The 18,376-nt window shown below is 37.2% G+C and overlaps 1 protein-coding gene across 1 annotated transcript in view; it reads left to right on the top strand.

Moving 5' to 3' along the window:
- Positions 1-18,376, top strand: part of BIRC6 (baculoviral IAP repeat containing 6) — a 169,507-nt gene that overhangs the window by 12,822 nt on the left and 138,309 nt on the right. The window contains exons 5-10 of the mRNA XM_015566420.1: positions 2,704-2,815; positions 5,897-5,979; positions 7,784-8,006; positions 8,085-8,245; positions 10,274-10,332; positions 12,590-13,984. Of these exons, the coding sequence (XP_015421906.1) occupies positions 2,704-2,815; positions 5,897-5,979; positions 7,784-8,006; positions 8,085-8,245; positions 10,274-10,332; positions 12,590-13,984 (2,033 nt within the window). The remainder of the gene's footprint in view (positions 1-2,703; positions 2,816-5,896; positions 5,980-7,783; positions 8,007-8,084; positions 8,246-10,273; positions 10,333-12,589; positions 13,985-18,376) is intronic.

Below are 18,376 nucleotides of genomic sequence, written 5' to 3'. Positions count from 1 at the left end.
TGGCTCTGCTCTCAGTCCCGTCCCCAGGGGGTCTGCCTCTCAGAGTCCCAGCAACCGCTGCAAACCTCTGAGAGAAAGCTGCCCTCACGTTCCGACCGATGCCAGACAGTCCGCTTTTCCTGTTTGAGTCTGGGTCCCCAGAGACTCGCCCGGAACTGGAGCTCAGGGCCTGAGCCTCCCTCTCGATTGAAAACGACAACCGCGCCCTCAGCCACCAGCCCACTCCGTGCGCACCTCCGCACCTTTGCATTTTCTGCACTGTGCCACCTCTGAGTCTTGGTATGCTGTTCTCTTTCCTCCTAGTTGAAGAATTTCCCCTCAGCCAGCTTTTCTGTGGTTCTGGGTGATGTCCGTTTTGACTTTTAATTGTATTTTTGAAGTGATTGTGCGAGGCAGCATTATCCGGTGTTTACCTATGCCGCCATCTTGGTTCTCAGTTGCCTTTTTAAAAAAAGTGATTTTATTCTAACAATAACTTCTATTGGTTGTATTAAAATTTGTAAAGAATTTTTATATTCCGCTAGAGGCCTGGTGCACCAACTTGTGCAAAAGTCGGGTCCCTTGGCCTGGCCAGCAATCGGGGCTGATCGGGGCTGTCTTGCCTAGTCCCGATGGGTGCCAATGGGGGCCAGCCGGCCATCTGGCCAAGGAGGGACCTTGGGAAGGCTCCAAGGTGTGTCCGGCCCTCTCACCCAGTCCCAATTGGCCAGACCCCCGCAGCAAGCTAACCTACCGGTTAGAGCGTCTGCCCACTGGTGGTCAGTGTGTGTCATAGTGACTGGTCAAGCGGTTGACCAGTCAACTGATTGGTTGGACACTTAGCATATTACGCTTGTATTATATAGGATAATAATATTGTTATCTCTGTCTTTTGGGCAAAATGTAGAAACTGTCTTTTTTTAAAAATATGTTTTATTGATTTTTTACAGAGAGGAAGGGTGAGGGATAGAGAGTCAGAAACATCAATGAGAGAGAAACATCGACCAGGCACCTCCTGCACACCCCCCACTGGGTATGTGCCCGCAACAAAGGTACATGCCCTTGACCGGAGTTGAACCTGGGACCTTTCAGTCCGCAGGCCTACGCTCCATCCACAGAGCCAAACCGGTTACGGTGAAACTGTCAGTTTTTTAAAAATATATTTTTATTTCAGAGAGAAAGGGAGAGGGAGAGAGATAATAACATCAATGATGAGAGAGAATCATTGATTGGCTGCCTCATGCACACACCCCAGTGGGGATCAGCCTGCAACCTGGGCATGTGCCCTTTACCAGAATCGAACCCGGGACTCTTCTTCAGTTGCAGGCCGACGCTCTATTCACTGAGTCAAACCAATTAGGGCGAAACTGTCATTTTTAATGTGGCTAAGTGTCAGGTGATATGTGCTGTGGCTGTCCTTAAAATATTCTTTGGAATGTTTGGAGGAGGGGGGAAAGTATACTTAGAATAAATGTTTCTTGTCTGAGAGCTATACCTATCTTGAAGAGATTATAAAACAGCTACTCAGACCTATTTTAATTGCAAACAATAGCAGGGTTTCTAAAGAAGGCAGTGCAAACTGGTAAATATTTTATTTCAGGAAATACATTGATTAGATAGGCTATTCAATGTTTCTGGAGGTGTTAAATGTCTCAAAATATTAATTGTGATATAGTCTGTTTGTTTCATTACAGGTGAATCTAGGGACTGTATTAGGACCCTGTTGAACTTAGCTCTGTTGGGGGTTTGAATTAGGTTCGGGTAGATGTTTTTGTTGTTCTGTTTGGTAATATAACTAAGGAGACAGCTTTCCAAGACTGACACAGATCTTGAAGATATATATAGTCCATAGAGGACAAGGCTTTTCTAACCCAATGGCGTTTTTTTTCCTTTTCTTTCAAACCAGAACACAACTATGAGTTAATCCTAAACTCACTAGCAATATTATAGTAGATTGTGTACTAATTTAAGGAAAAATATTTTTCTGATCTTGTTGTGATGATCTTTGCCACTTTCGCTCCCTTCCCCTCCCCTCCTGTTATCAGTTACTCATTTATGTTAGGAAGAGTAAGCTTTGCTTACTAGTTCTTTCTTACTTGAATCTATTTGGACTTTTTCTAATTTTGGTATGATCCTTTAAAGAAATACTTTAATGCTCTGTGTGTTATAGGTTCACACTCAGTGAGCTCACATACTTAAATATGAAAACATATGAAGATTTCCCTGTTTTATAATTCCATGGAGAGTACAACTTTCCTCGAAAAGGATTTCTCTGAAAGAACAAAAAATTGCCCTCTACGTACTTAAAAATATTAAATTAGAAAATATTTTCTCAATATGAATGAGTTAAAACCACTGTTTTTTGGTTGTAATTTTACCCACTTATACAAAACTTGGCAAATGATGAAGGCATACAACTTTCTCCCTCTACATTTCCAGATTGTGTGTTCTTGGCTTGGTAATTATGTAACATCGGTTAATTAAATCTACTCTTGGAATTGTTTATAAATTGTGGCTATTAATCAGGCTTGTTTTTTCCTACACTGTTTAAGAGAAATTCCTTAAAGTGATCATTTTTAGTTTAAAATACAAATTTGAAAGTGGTTACTAGACTATTATGAGTTTTTGTTGATAATCTAGTAAAGTTTTTTCATTAGTGTGAAATAGGAGTGTCAATATCATTTGATGCCTAACTTCGATTACATAAAATATGTTTACTTTCAGATCATTAATGTATAGTGAAGCTAACAGACGGGAGACATTTACATCATGGCCTCATGTAGGCTATAGATGGGCACAACCAGATCCCATGGCTCAAGCTGGATTCTATCATCAGGTAAAAAGTATTATAAAAAAACCCAGTTTTTTGTTTTAAAAAAACTTTTTCAAAAACTTACTTTGTGTACCCTGTGTGCTTATGTGTATGCCTTTATGTGAGTGTTTTTCTTTCTTATTCCTTTGATCATAATATTGACTGGCTAGTACTACGTCATGTATTGTGCATGAAAAGAAAAAAACATTTGTTAAAAGTAACTAACAACTGAGTTAATGCTACATAACTATTTTCTTTTAGAAAGTAGGCAATATTCTTCAGATATGCTTTTTAAAATCTTTTTTCTTTGGATGTGTATTTATTTTCACTTTTTGACTTATGCATGCATAACAGAAATAAGTACTTAGGGTAATTCAATAAAAGCAACACATTCTTACTATAATTCTAATTTTATTTAGGATAAAAATTACCCACATACTAGATAATTATAATATCAACATTATGTGTAGTAAAATGCAACCTGAATATATAAAGTATTGAAAAATTGATTAAGACATTGGACAGAAAGAGGAATAATTAGTCCAGGAAAATAGTCATAGTTTTATGCAGGAAAAGAGGCATGTGTACATTGTAAGGATTAGTGTGACAAAAAGACATGAGAATGGGACATTATGGAGAGTTTCATTGAATAAAGTAGAGGGAAGGTAAGAAAAAATAGGTTTAGATAGGAAAAATATACTACTTCTACTGAGTACAGTGTAGACTGGCTTGCCATTGTTTTATCCCTGCTAAAGAATCTAAGATATCTAACATTTACATGTAAGTTTTTCATTAAACTTGCTTATTTAATTTTAGAATTCAATGAAACTTTGAAATACATTGAAGTTACTATCATGAAGAATTTGCAGAGTGATTATTTCTTATTTATCTTCAAGTGTTTCTGAAGATATGTTAACTAAAATTCAGAATGTCATATATATTTGAATATTTTATTTAAAGTTTTTCAGATTATTAGTTAGACTCATTTGGAGACTGGCTAATATTAGAATCACTTGAATTATTTTCTTAAATTAAGAATTAAATCTGGACCATTTTTCCTAACTTTTTATCTTCCTACTAGAGGCCTGGTGCACAAAATTAGTATACTCAGAGGGAGATGGTACTTCAGCCCGGCCTGCACCCTCTTGCAGTTCGGGAGCCCTATGGGGATGTATGACTGATGGCTTAGGGCCGTTGGGATAGGGCCTAAGCCGTCAGTCGGACATTCTTAGCATTGCTGTTGAGGCGGGAGAGGTTCCTGCCACTGCCACTGTTCTTGCCAGCCGTCAGCTCAGCTTCTGGCTGAGTGGCGCTCCCCCTGTGGGAGCGTACTAACCATTAAGGGGCAGTTCCTGTATTGATCGTCTGCGCCCTGGTTGTCAGTGTGCATCATAGTGACCAGTTGTTCTGCCATCAGGCTGAAAACAGCTCTCTGACATCCCCCAAGGGGTCCCAGATTGTGAGAGGGCGCAGGCCAGGCCGAGGGACCCCACTGGTGCATGATCGGGGCTGGGAAAGGATGCAGGAGATTGGCCAGCTGGGGAGGGACTGCGGGAAGGCTCCAGGGCGTGTCTGGACCATCTCACTCAGTCCTGATCAGCCAGACCCCAGCAGCAACCTAATCTGCCAGTCGGAGCGTCTCCCCTGATGGTCAGTACACGTCATAGCGACTGGTCGACCCATTGACTGTCTTCCCCCTGGTGGTCAGTGCACGTCATAGCGAGTGTTTGAGTGGCCTTAGCATATCATTAGCATATTATGCTTTGATTGGTTGAACGGCCAACTGGACGACTGGACACTTAGCATATTTGGCTTTTATTATATAGGATTTGGTGGCATTTTCTAAAATAGCCTCTGAGAAGGGATAACTTGATATTTTTTCTATTGAATTATTATTCATTGTATTACATATTAGCCAAGATGTAAAATCATAGGTTTTCTAGAATCTTCTGTCTGTATTAAGGGTTGATTATTCTTAATCTTCTAAAATATACAATAAATTTACACCTGTAGACACAGTAAGTGCTAATTAGAGTAAATGATAAAAATAATAAGTTGGTTTTTAGAGGTAAGTTTGAGTTCAGGTTTTGTTATTTTATTTACATGTAGGATGTAGTCCCATGTGACTTGAAGAATATTACGTGAATTAGGTTCACTAGTTTGCATTTCATTTTTACTTGCCCTTTCTTGTATGGTTGTATGGGATTCAGTTTGTAATAATAAACTTGTTAGTTTTTTTCTTTCTATACTTAAACTATATTTCAAATACTTTAGTAACATAATCAGTAGTATAATCTATATACATAAAAGCCCAGTGACCATTAAGGCAGAATGACCAGAATGACTGGTCAGTATGACATGCATTGACCACCAGGGGGCAGACTTACAATGCAGGAGTCAGTGCGCTCCCACAGTGGGAGCACCGCTCAGCCAGAATCCGGGCTCATGGCTGGCGAGTGCAGTGGTGGTGGTGGGAGCCTCTCCCACCTCCGTGGCAGCGATAAGGAGTGGCAAGCCAAGTTGTAAGGAGCAAGCAGGCGGGTGGTAAGGGGTGGGGAGCCAAGTGGTAAGGAGCAAGCAGGTGGGTGGTTAGGAGTTAGGGGTCCTGGATTGCGAGAGCGCGCAGGCTGGCCTGAGCGACACCCCTCCCATGCACTAATTTCGTGCATCAGGCCTCTAATTTATAATAATAAAAGTGTAATATACTAATTAGACTGGACATTCTTTCGGACGAAGCCTGGGCTGCTAAGGAAGCCCAGGTTCCGGGTGCCAGAGGGAAGCTGGTGCCGGCTGCTGGGGGAAGGAAGGCCTACTCTTGCATGAATTTTGTGCATCAGGCCTCTAGTCAGTAATAAATCTGAGATCATCTATGTGCTTCTATGTTTGATGTAATGGTCATTTTCTGATGAAACACAATTTTTCAAATAAAGCAGCAAGTTTATAAACATTTAGGGATTCAGTGTATTGCTTGAACCTAATAGTGGAGGCTAATTTTCTTTTTTCAATAAAGAATTTTGCCTAAATTTATTGACTTTTTTAGAAGTTTTTATTAAAAAGTTATTTTAATGTTGATTAACGTTGTGTGTTTTCTTTATAAATTTGCAGCCTGCCTCATCTGGAGATGATAGAGCCATGTGTTTTACTTGTAGTGTATGCCTTGTTTGTTGGGAACCTACTGATGAACCTTGGTGAGTCTTGATTATTCTGGACATAATAGCTAAATTAATCCTATATATTGGACTGCATCCAACACAGCCAGGGGTGAGCCCAAGGAGGGGCGGTGAAGGATTAAAGAAAACAGACTAGAGAATATAGTTTCCACTCTGTGACTTTTTCCATGTGTGTGTGGTTTTTTAAAAATATTTTTATTGATTTCAGAGAGGGAGAGAGAGATTGAAACATCAATGATGAGGGAGAATCATTTTATAGTCAGATCACACAAAGCAAAACAAGGGTCTTGCAAATTTCAATTCTGCTTCTTTCCTGTCGTTGCCATTCTCTGAACTCTATCAAGCTTCGTTCAGGCAGCACTTCCTGTACCCCGCGAAGCCCACATTCCTTAGCTATCTAGGACTGTAGGGATGGACTATAAGGTCAAGCTTACAGTCATAGCCTTTTGGCTATAATTGTGCTGGGAGGGCTTTGCCCTCCAAGCTGGGACTTGTTTGTGGCTTTGCCACAAGTCAGTCTGAGGGTTGAACCTGTCCAAATGCTGTAGCTACTCTCCACAATATGTGTGCTTCTAAATTGTGCTTTTCTGATCTAGATATAATATTCATGTCTTTCTGCCATCGGTATTTTTTCCCTTGTCCCAGGAGGATGAGGTAGCACTGTCTGTGCTCTGTCACATCACTTAGCATACAGTATCGCTAAGATCTTTCACTGCCTAAAGTCTGTACTTGAAAGTGCCAAAGAATAGAGTCAGACTCTGAAAACCAAGACACTATGATAAAATAAATGAAAAGAGCATGATTAACTTCAGCTGTTTAATAGTGATCTGTTGAGGGCAGGCTGTCAGTGGGGAATCCACAGATGAGGGTCTTATGATTTATGTTAATTTTATTGTAATTTATATTTTTAATCTTCACCCAAGGATTTATTTTTTATTGATTCTATAGAGAGAGCAAGAGAGATGGCGGGGGGAGAGAGAGACAGACAGACAGACAGACAGACAAAGATGAGAAAAACATCAGTTGGTTGCTTCCTGTAGTCATCCTGACTGGGGTTTTCAACCTGAAACCTGGATATTTGTCCTGACCCTGAATTGAACCTTTTGGTGCATGGGATGATGCCCAACCAACTGAGTTATGGTTGTAGGTCCTTGCTTTTCATCACAGCGTTCTTCTTTGTAAATATTTATTTATTTTTAAATATATTTTATTGATTTTAGAGAAAAAGGGAGAGGGCTGTAGAAACATCACTGACAAGAGAGAATCATTGATGCCTGCCTCCTGCACGCCCCCTACTGGAGATCAAGCCCCCAACTTGGGCACGTGCCTTCGACTGGAATCGAAATTGAACTTGGGACCCTCTAGTCAGCAGGCCAATGTTTTATCCCCTCAGCCAAACTGGCTAGGGCTTCGCAAATTTTAAATATACAATGCAGTATTAACTGTTGTCACTGTACTCTGCATATATGGAGAATTTTAAATCTATACAAAGTAGTTATTCATTTAAAGATGTAGGAAACCATTATGAGGCAATATCAGGACTTTAAGCAATTTAATCAGTATGCTGATATAGCATCAATTATACTGTAGTATTTCTGAGTTTCATCTGAGACTGTATTTGTATTGAGTTAAAGTGTATAATAACTGCTATTATGAAGTTCTGGTTGGACATGTTAGATGATGTTGAATGACTTGGTATTTGAATCTTGGTAAGGAATACTTGTTTTTTCAAAAAGAAAAGATGATCCTGATATTTTGTTTTAATGTGCAAATTTAATTGCTTTGTTATTTATTAAATTTTTTCCTGTTAATTTATGTAAAGGTCTGAGCATGAGAGACATTCCCCAAATTGCCCCTTTGTGAAAGGTGAGCACACACAGAATGTGCCATTGTCAGTCACCCTCGCAACAAGTCCTGCACAGTTTCCTTGTACGGATGGAACTGACAGAATATCTTGCTTTGGGTCGGGAAGCTGCCCCCATTTTCTAGCTGCTGCAACGAAACGAGGAAAGATCTGCATATGGGATGTTTCCAAACTTATGAAGGTATATTTTAATTTTGAACTAATAGATTAGTAATTGAGAAAAAAAAGCAGTTGTAAACTTAGCCTTTTCATTGTTTAGGTGCACTTAAAGTTTGAAATTAATGCATATGATCCAGCTATTGTACAACAGCTTATTCTGTCAGGAGAACCAAGCTCAACAGTTGAATCAAGGAGACCAACTTTGGCGTGGCTAGAAGATTCCTCTAGTTGCTCAGATATACCAAAATTGGAAGGAGATAGGTATGTGAATTTGTTTTATTGGTATTCATAGACATTAAGTATTTTCCTAAATTGTATGTTCTTTTAATTCGAATTAAAGAGGCAGAAAAATTATTATGTTAACAAATTAGATAATAAATGTTTGTTTAAAATGTGAAATAGCTGTATAATTCTTTTAGAAATGGCATAGTATGTAAAGTATACTTTATTTTCTACATTAACCTATACCATTAATTGGACATAATTGCTGCATCGGAAAATAGTGTAAATAATGAACAAAACAACCCTTCGATTAGGCTTGTAATTTCACCTTCTATTAAGTCTTTTCATAAAGCTGTTGAACCAAATGGTTAAATGGTTTTAGTTTTCCCTTTTTTTTAAATTAGCACTTTAAATTATAGACATCCTCATGAATAATGACATAACTTGTGACTAGAGAGGATGACCTAGTTATTTAAAACAATTTATCAGTAGCCAGCAAACATTTGAAACAAAATTATTGCTATAGAAACATTTTGTTAAAAATTCTGTGTTGGATTCTCTTCCATTGAGCTTTTCTGGCAGATTCCTGATTTCTATAGGTTTATTTGATCTATGTGGGGAAGGAGAATAAAAATATAATCTCATTTCACTCATTTGTTTCCAAGAAACTGCAGTTGTAACTCTGAACTGGGCTAGGATTACAAAGCAACACCTGTAGTATTCTCAAGTAGGCAGATAGAAGGATTTCACAAACCACTCAACTTGTCTTAAGTATTAGCAGCTCCCCTCCCCCCTTTTCTTCTTCAATTTTATTTTTTAATTTTAAATATATTTTTTAATATTACAGTTGATGTACAATATTATATTACTTGCAGATGCAAAGCCCAGTGATTAGACATATACTAGTATATGACTTACAAAGTCATAAGTTTACTGCCCATCTAACAATTTACATAATTATTACAATATTATTGACTATATTCTATGTGTACTTTACATCCCCAGAGCTATTCTGTGAATACTGATCTGTACTTATTAATCCCTTCACCTTTTTCATTTCCCCTGCTACCCCCCAGTCTAGCAATTGTCAAAATGTTCTCTGCATCTATGAGTCTGTTTCTGTTCTGCTTGTTTATTTTTTATTTTTAGATTCTACATATAAGTGGAATCATGTAGTATTTGCCTTTTCTCTGACTTACTTGATTCAGCACAATAGTCTCTTGATCCATCCATGTTGTTGCAGATGGCAAGATTTTTTTTATGGCTGAGTCAAATTGTATATATGCATCACTTTATCCATTCATCTGTTGATGGACACTTGGGTTGCTTCTATATCTTGCCTATTGTAAATAATGTTGCAGTGAACATATGGATGCATATGGCTTTTCTATTTCGTATTTTGGGTTTTTTGGATAAATATCCAGAAGTGGAATTGCTGGGTCCTTTTTTGTGTCTTTGTTTTAAAATCTATTTTGTGTGGTATAAGTATTGCTATCCCAGCTTTTTGTTGTTTCCTTTTTATGAAAAATCCTTTTCTGTCCCTTCACTTTCAGTCTATGTGTCTTTTGATCTAAAGTGAGTCTGTTATAGACAGCATGTGTAGGGTCTTGTTTTGTTACCCATTCAACCACCCTTTGTCTTTTGGTTGGAATATTTAATCTATTTGCAATTGAAGTTATTATTGATAGATAGTACCTATTGCTATTTTATTCATATTTTTGATCTATTTTTTTCCATAAAGAAGACACCTTTAAAAATATTTTTATTGACTTCAGAGAGGAAGGAAGAGGGAGAGAGAGAGAAACATCAGTGATGAGGGACAATCATTGATCAGCTGCCTCCTGCATACCCCACACTGGGGATCAAGCCCGCAGTTTATCAGCATTGTTTAATCACTTATGGTCTCAGACTACTTATACATAATTTAAGTTAGTTTTAATAGTTTTTGTGATGCTTATATTCCAGATGTAAAGCAGTGGTTGTTGTAACATTGTACTTTTTTTCTTCCTGTCTCACATGTATACATTTTTTTGAAATTCAAATTATATGTTTACTTTGTCTTTCAAGTGATGATTTACTGGAGGATTCAGATAGTGAAGAGCATTCCAGATCAGATTCTGTGACAGGTATGTAAAAAATGTTAGATGATCTGTTTATAGCAGAGATCTTGAATTAGTAGTACCTAGTGTTTCCTACTTAACTTCAAATGGTACCTACTTGAGCCAAATGAAGCAAAGGGACAGTTTTACCAAAATTTTGTCCCAGATGTCAGGGAGTTGACATTGGGCTCTTAATAATGTGTTCAATTTATTTGCTTAATGTATTCTCTTTTTAAATAAAAGTAACATTTAAATTAAGGTAAAAACAGATGAATAGAAAATACATTTTTAGGTATAAAATCATAGACATTAAGGCTTCAACTACATGCTGCCTTATTCATTATCTTATGAAATATTAAAACAGTATTTTTCATATTTAATATAGTTATAGTCTGGGCAAGGCTAATAGTGCATCTCAAAATAGTTTTACTATGTCAGAATTAAAATCCTGTCATTTAATTATAGTCTGATAGCATTTTCTAATATATAAAATAGTGATGCTAACATGTGTTAATTAGCGTTTTTGGGATTAAGATTAAAATATGTGAAGTATAATCCCTGGAAGTAGCCAGTGTTTTTAAAAAGTGACTGTTATTATATTTTGGCTCTTCTCTGATGTCAGGTCTCATGAATTAAGGAATGTATAACTTGTTAAATCTCTCTATAAGAGACATGGTTTTATATAGTAGTCAAAAGTTATAGTTAGTTTAGAGTAGCAAGTTCTTTTTAAAATTTAGTTCGTCATGAAATCTTTTTTAAAGACACTAAACAATAATGGTCTGGTTTTGGGTTAACCTTTTGTTGTATTTTGAGGTAGTTCTTAGAAATGACAAAAAATCAACAAAAATGTAGGAAAGTGCCATGAGTGATGTACAAATGTGTAGTTAGATCCCGAATAATAAAGATTTCATTTAAAAATGTTTAGTCTTCTGCTGATAATGTTTGTCCCCATCTTTGTTGTCCTTTTGCAAAAACAGAAAAGGGCTACTATTGCATTTTCTGAATTTGATAGATAATAAACTGGTCATTGGTCACCTGGAGTCTTGGCTAGAGCTTGATCTCTTCTACAAAATTGTTCTTAGGTCTTGTCAAGTCACTTTAACTCTTTGGCCCTCAGTTTTTTCCTTTGTACACTGAAGTGTTTGAACTAAATTTTTCTTTTTCTACTCTTAAACTTTTAAATTCCCTCTATAGCATTTTCTTTGTATACTATGGTTTTGCTCTTTTCTCTGGGTCTAAGGATCTCAGTAGGTATTTTTGTAATTTTAATATCTACCTTTGGTCTGTGTCCTTATACCTTTTCTAACCTTTATTTTTTTCACCTATGCTTGGTTGATCTTTCACTCCTTCTATAGAAATTATAGTTCTGTTTACTTGACATCCCTATATCTAAAAAATTACCATATATTTTTAAAAAAATATATTTTATTGATTTTTTTACAGAGAGGAAGGGAGAGGGATAGAGAGCTAGAAACATTGATGAGAGTGAAACATCCATCAGCTGCCTCCTGCACACTCCCCACTGGGGATGTGCCCGCAACCAAGGTACATGCCCTTGACTGGAATTGAACCTGGGGCTGGGCCCTTGAGTCCGCAGGCTGATGCTCTATCCATTGAGCCAAACCGGTTAGGGCTTACCATATATTCTTGACTCTGTGATACCTCAGTAGTGTTGGGAATGTTGTCTTCATGTAGTATTTAAAGGTAGCATTGGTAATAGAAATAAATTCTTCTAGTTCAAATACTTTTGTATTGCCTCCTTTTGAGATTTATAAGTATCTCATTTATTTGTAGTAAAATATGTATCTTCTTAGCTAATTATATTGATATTAGAGAGTCCCTCGTTGTGGCCTGTGGGGATTGGGTTGAAACCAGCAGTCCAATGCCACCTGCTGCTCCTGCCTGCCACTCCTGCTCATCCCAGCCCCGCTACACCTGCTGCCGCTGCCATTTGGTAGGCTTGCTGCTGCTTTGCTGCGGTCTCTGGGCTGCAGTGGCCAGCTGTGAGTCCTGCATCTGGCACCTATTGGTCAGCTGAGCACATGGGGAGCGCACTGACCATCAGGTGGCAGCTCCTGCATTGAGCATCTGCCCCCTGGTGGTCAGTGCCCATCATAGCGACTGGTTGACTGGTTGTTTTGTTGCTCGGTCGCTTAGGCTTTTATGTATATAGATAATGCATTGACTAGATGAGTAAAAATGAAAATTAACGAAAACTTCACATTAGAGATTTTGAGTTACATTCAGAAGGTCATTGCTAATGAATATTGTTCCTTTTTCACAGGGCATATATCACAGAAGGAAGCCATGGAAATGAGCCTTGATATAACAGCACTCAGCATTCTCCAGCAGCCAGAAAAACTTCAGTGGGAAATTGTTGCAAATGTGCTTGAAGATACCGTTAAGGATCTTGAAGAACTTGGGGCAAATTCTTGCTTAACAAACTCTAAGAGTGAAAAGACAAAGGAAAAGCACCAGGAACAACACAACATTCCCTTTCCATGTTTATTGGCTGGAGGTTTATTAACATATAAATCTCCTGCTACCTCACCCACTAGTAGTAATTCTCACAGGTCACTGGATGGTTTAAGCAGAACTCAGGGTGAAAGTATTTCAGAACAAGGGTCAACTGACAATGAATCCTGCACTAATTCAGAATTAAATTCTCCTCTGGTAAGGAGGACTTTACCCATTTTGCTTCTTTATAGCATCAAGGAATCTGATGAGAAAGCAGGAAAAATCTTTTCACAGATGAACAGTATAATGAGTAAAAGCTTGCATGATGACGGTTTTACAGTTCCACAGATTATTGAAATGGAACTGGATAGTCAGGAGCAGATGTTGTTGCAGGATCCTCCCGTGACTTACATTCAGCAATTTGCAGATGCAGCGGCCAACCTTACCTCTCCAGATTCTGAGAAGTGGAACTCTGTGTTTCCCAAGCCTGGGACTTTGGTTCAATGCTTGAGACTGCCAAAGTTTGCAGAGGAGGAGAATCTTTGTATAGACTCTATAACTCCTTGTGCTGATGGAATTCATTTGTTGGTAGGACTGCGGACATGCCCTGTTGAATCCTTGAGTGCAATAAATCAAGTAGAGGCCTTGAATAATTTAAATAAATTAAACTCTGCGCTGTGTAATAGACGGAAAGGTGAACTGGAATCCAATCTTGCTGTAGTGAATGGTGCAAATATTAGTGTAATCCAACACGAATCACCAGCAGATGTACAGACCCCTTTGATAATTCAGCCGGAGCAGAGGAATGTTAGTGGTGGATATTTAATCCTTTATAAAATGAATTATGCCACACGGATAGTGACTTTAGAAGAGGAGCCAATAAAAGTCCAACATATCAAAGATCCCCAGGACGCAATTACCTCGCTCATTTTGCTTCCTCCAGATATATTGGATAATCGAGAGGATGACTGTGAGGAACCTATTGAGGAAATGCAATTAACCTCAAAAAATGGCATTGAGAGAGAAAAAAAATCTGATATTTCTACTCTTGGACACCTGGTAATAACCACTCAGGGAGGATATGTAAAAATATTAGATCTTTCAAACTTTGAAATTTTGGCCAAAGTGGAGCCTCCCAAAAAGGAGGGCACTGAGGAACAGGACATGTTTGTTTCTGTCATTTACTGCTCCGGCACAGACAGGCTGTGTGCATGCACCAAAGGTAAGTGGTTGGTTTGTTGGGTTTCTCTACAAACCTTATAAAGTTGTATGTGGCATTTGTTGATGTGTGAATTTTAGATCCATGTAAAGAGACATTTATTCTTTTATAATGAAGTGGTAAACCTTTCAACTTTTTAAACCGTTTTTAAAACTTTTTTCTACTGTCCTAAGTATTCTAACTGTAAATAAGTTAATAAATATCTCAGAACGTATCTTCTCTGCTTTAACCTCAAGCAAATAACCTGCTGTTCTTTCTGAGTCCTGACTCTGTATTTGCTTAAATTTGTGGCCTTAGGCAAGTTACTTTAAACTTAGGTAAACCTTTCTTTCTTTACTCATAAACTAGGATAAGAAGGCCTATTTCCAGGTTTGTTAGAATTAAATTAAATCATATATGTAAAGTTTCTCGCATAGGTATTGGTCCTCATTTCCCCCTGAAATAAAAATATTTAGCAAATAATTAGTACTTTTGCCATTTTTTTTTGTTTGATTTATTCCTACCTCTGATTGATAGTGAAATCAGTTTTGTAACATCTGAGGCTCTGTATAAATTAACATATGGTATGCATTTTTTTTTTTTTACTTAATATGTATTTTCAGTCAGAGAGAAAAAGCTATTTCTGAAAAGGATTACTTACAATATCAGACAACATGAATAGTCCTGCTGATAGTTTAGTAGGAGTTTAGGGCCAGGAGATACTGAAGCCTAGGTAACTATAGCCACTACTTGGACAGAGGAATTAGGTTTGAGAAGAGTGATGTATCTCATGTAGTTCTGGTAAGATTTAGCCTGTTTTTCCTCTCTTTAAAAAGATCTCAAGACTTTAGCTAAAAAGAATAATGGTTACTTTCAACAATAAAGAATTTAAATAAAATAAAGCAAGAGATGACATTAAAAAAATAATGGTGAATATAGTGGTTCAAGTTGCCTTTTTTGAAATACATCAAGTGAAATAACAAAGGGACAAACATCTTCAAATAACATAAAAACCTAACAAGGGTTAACTTGACAAATGGCAAGGCATAATAACTTTAGACTAATAAAGCTTTGAATTAGTTAATAAAGTTCAGAAAACACATTAAAATACTAAGCAATGTGAAGGGTAATATGAATTTATTGATCATCTATGGTCAGTTCATTGTTGTTAGATCTTTACCTTTATTAATTCATTTAGTCATCACACCAACTTATGAGGTATGTGCTATCGTTGTCTCCATTTATATAGGTAAGGGAACTAACTGAGGGAAAGCGAGGTTAAGTAACTTGCCTATATAGAGCTAATAAATGACAGAGTCAGCATTCAGAGCTGGCAGTCTGTCATCAGAGTGATTAACTAAGTTATACTGTCAGAACGTACCCAAATCAGAAGACTCATTTGGTGACTTTTGGAATCTTAATCTGAAAGATTTAAAAAATGAAAAGAATTTAATTTGCCATTTTGCATGACGTCACTAGTGCTTTGATATTTTTAAAAATATATAAGATGATCCCCAACTTAAGATGGTTTGACTTAGGATGTTTTGACTTTAAAAAGGTGCAAAAGCAATATGTATTCAGTAGAAACCAGCTAGGCTAACCTGTGTTCAGTAGGTTACATGTATTAAATGCAATTTCAATATTTTCAGTTTAGGATGGGTTTATTGGGAAGTAACTCCCATCATAAGATGAGGGGCATAGTTTTTGTTTCTGGAGTTGCAGTCTTAGTGGTTTAAGTTGCCACAATCTACTTCAGAATAATTCTGACTTAATTCTAGTAAAATATGGAAACTTTTCTGTAATCTTTTTTCTATGCTACCTTTGTGCTACTGTTGTCTTAAGTATAATATTTAGATAAGTTTTAAATTCAACCAAAAAGTGTTATTTTATAAAATCTTTGTCTCCTAAAAATGTTAAATGAGAAAAAACATTTGCTTACTTGTTATTTCTTTTCTTTTTTTTTTTTGGTGAATTTGGTATTGTCTTTTATCTTGAAGGACTTTCCTTTAGTACTTATTAATAGGCAGGTTTGCTAGCAAAAAGTTCTCTCAGTCTTTGTTTATCTGGAAATGTCTATTTCACCTTCTTTTTGAAGAATAGTGCTATATATGTAGAATTAGTCGTTGACTTTGTGTACATGTCATTCTATTGGCTCTGGCCTCCATTGTTTCTGATGTCAGCTGTTAATTTCCATTGTAGTTTCCATGTCTGATGAGTTATTTTTAACTTGCTGCTTTGAAGATTTTCTCATTGACTTTGTAATGTATGTGTATCTGTGGATCTTTTTGTAGTCAGCCTACTTGAGTTTAATCGGAATGATTGTATTTGTAGTATAATGTTTTTCATCAAATATTAGCAGTTTTTGCCCCTTATTTTATAAAAATTTTTTTCTATGTCTTTTTCTTCTCTTTTTTTGGAATTCTCATTACATGTATGCACTTAATTTGATTTGTCCCATAGGTCAATGAGATGCTTTTTTTATTTAAAAATTTCTTTCTTTATTTTATTTAGCTTCTTTGATTTCTATTGGCCCATTTTTTATTTCACTGATTCCTTCTACCATTGCAAATGTACTTTGAGCCTCTCAAGTGAACTTTTAATTTTAGTTATTTTACCTTTAAACTGCAGAATTTCCCATTGATCTTTTAGAATATTTCTTTTTTGTTGAGATTCTTAATTTGTTGAGTCATTTTTTCCATTTGTTCCCTTATTATCCTTATCTGGTTTCTTATTTTATGAAAATATTTAAATTACTTATTTGAAATTTTTGTTCTCCAAATCTAATTTTGGGCACTCAGATGTTTCTCATTGATTTTGTTTTTCTTAAGCATGGATTGCTCTTCCTTTGCATGTTTTATAGTTTTTAATTTAATATTGGACATTTTATTCTTTTTTAAAATACATTTTATTAATTTTTTACAGAGAAGAAGGGAGAGGGATAGAGAGTTAGAAACATCGATGAGAGAGATCGACCAGCTGCCTCCTGCACGCCCCACAGTGGGGATGTGCCCACAACCAAGGTACATGCCCTTGACTGGAATCGAACCTGGGACCCTTGAGTCCGCAGGCCAGCCTTCTATCCACTGAGCCAAACCGGTTCGGCAATATTGGACATTTTAAATGACATCGGAGAAACTCTGGATTCTGATCCCCACTCCACCACCTACCCTCCTCACCCACCCTCTCTTGATGGTTGTTGTTCTTTGTTTGATAACCCACCTGGACCAAATCTGTGAAGCATGTTTCTTTTGCAGTGTGTAGTTGCTGCTGACTCTCTTTTTTGTTTGTTTATTTTAACTTTAAGCCTTGTTTCTTTTTTATTGTTACATCTGTGTTCCGCATAGCTTAGTATTCAGCTAAAGATTTTGATAAGTGGTTGTGCCCTAATACCAAATATATTTACCACTAAGGCCATGTTCATGTGTGCCCTGACTTTTATTTTCTTTATTTTTGTTTTCTGTTGAGTCCTCTCAATTCTTCCTTGCATAGGCATTGGAGGCTTGTTTGGGAATGTGTTGATGGCTTAGGCCCAGTGTGGTCTTTGCTACACATGTGTACAACCTCTAATCAATGTAGGATTTATAGAGTTTACCAAACTCCCTATGCTTCTATCACCTCTTTTAAGTTAAAATTCCTGGTTATTTCTAGTGTTTTGCTTGCCCCAGGATCCTGACTGTAGGTAGCAGAGTTGATGGGCCTCATTTTAGTCGCCACTGAGCCACTTTAAAATGACAGCACTCTATAAATCAGTGAGCTTCCTCTCGCAATAGAAGTGAATCAGCTGTTTTTCACAACTTGCCCCACCCTGGTTGAATGACAGGTTTTTTTTAAAATATATATTTTATTGATTTTTTACAGAGAGGAAGGGAGAGAGATAGAGAGCTAGAAACATCAATGAGAGAGAAACATTGATTAGTTGCCTCCTGCACATCTCCCACCGGGGATGTGCCCGCAACACAGGCACATGCCCTTGACCGGAATCGAACCTGGGACCCTTCCGTCCGCAGGCCGACGCTCTATCCACCGAGCCAGACCGGTTTCGGCTTGAATGACAGTTTTGTCCAGGTTTATATAAAGTTGCTTTTCAGGAAGAGACTTTATTGTCCTTATTCTGTAATTCTGGAAGTGAATCTCCAAATACTCTTGTTAGAATATAATTTTATTCATTTTTGTCTTAAAATTTTGCTAAGTTTGTTTTCAGTGTTTTTCTGTGATAGAGATATAAAAAAAAGAGATTCAATTTCATTGTGAAATTAAGACTCTTTGTTTTCTTCCCCACCCTCACTGATTTTAAAGCGGGGAGGAGGAGAGAGAGAGAAAGAGAAAGAGAGAAAAACATTGATCGGTTGCCTCCCATACGAGCCCTGATTCGGGGATCAAACCCACAACCTGGGTATGTGTCCTGACTGGGAACTG

The sequence above is a fragment of the Myotis davidii genome, unplaced genomic scaffold (assembly GCF_000327345.1).
Source record: "Myotis davidii unplaced genomic scaffold, ASM32734v1 scaffold238, whole genome shotgun sequence".
Classification (NCBI taxonomy): Eukaryota; Metazoa; Chordata; class Mammalia; order Chiroptera; family Vespertilionidae; genus Myotis; species Myotis davidii.
This window is presented reverse-complemented; position numbering and strand designations above follow the sequence as displayed.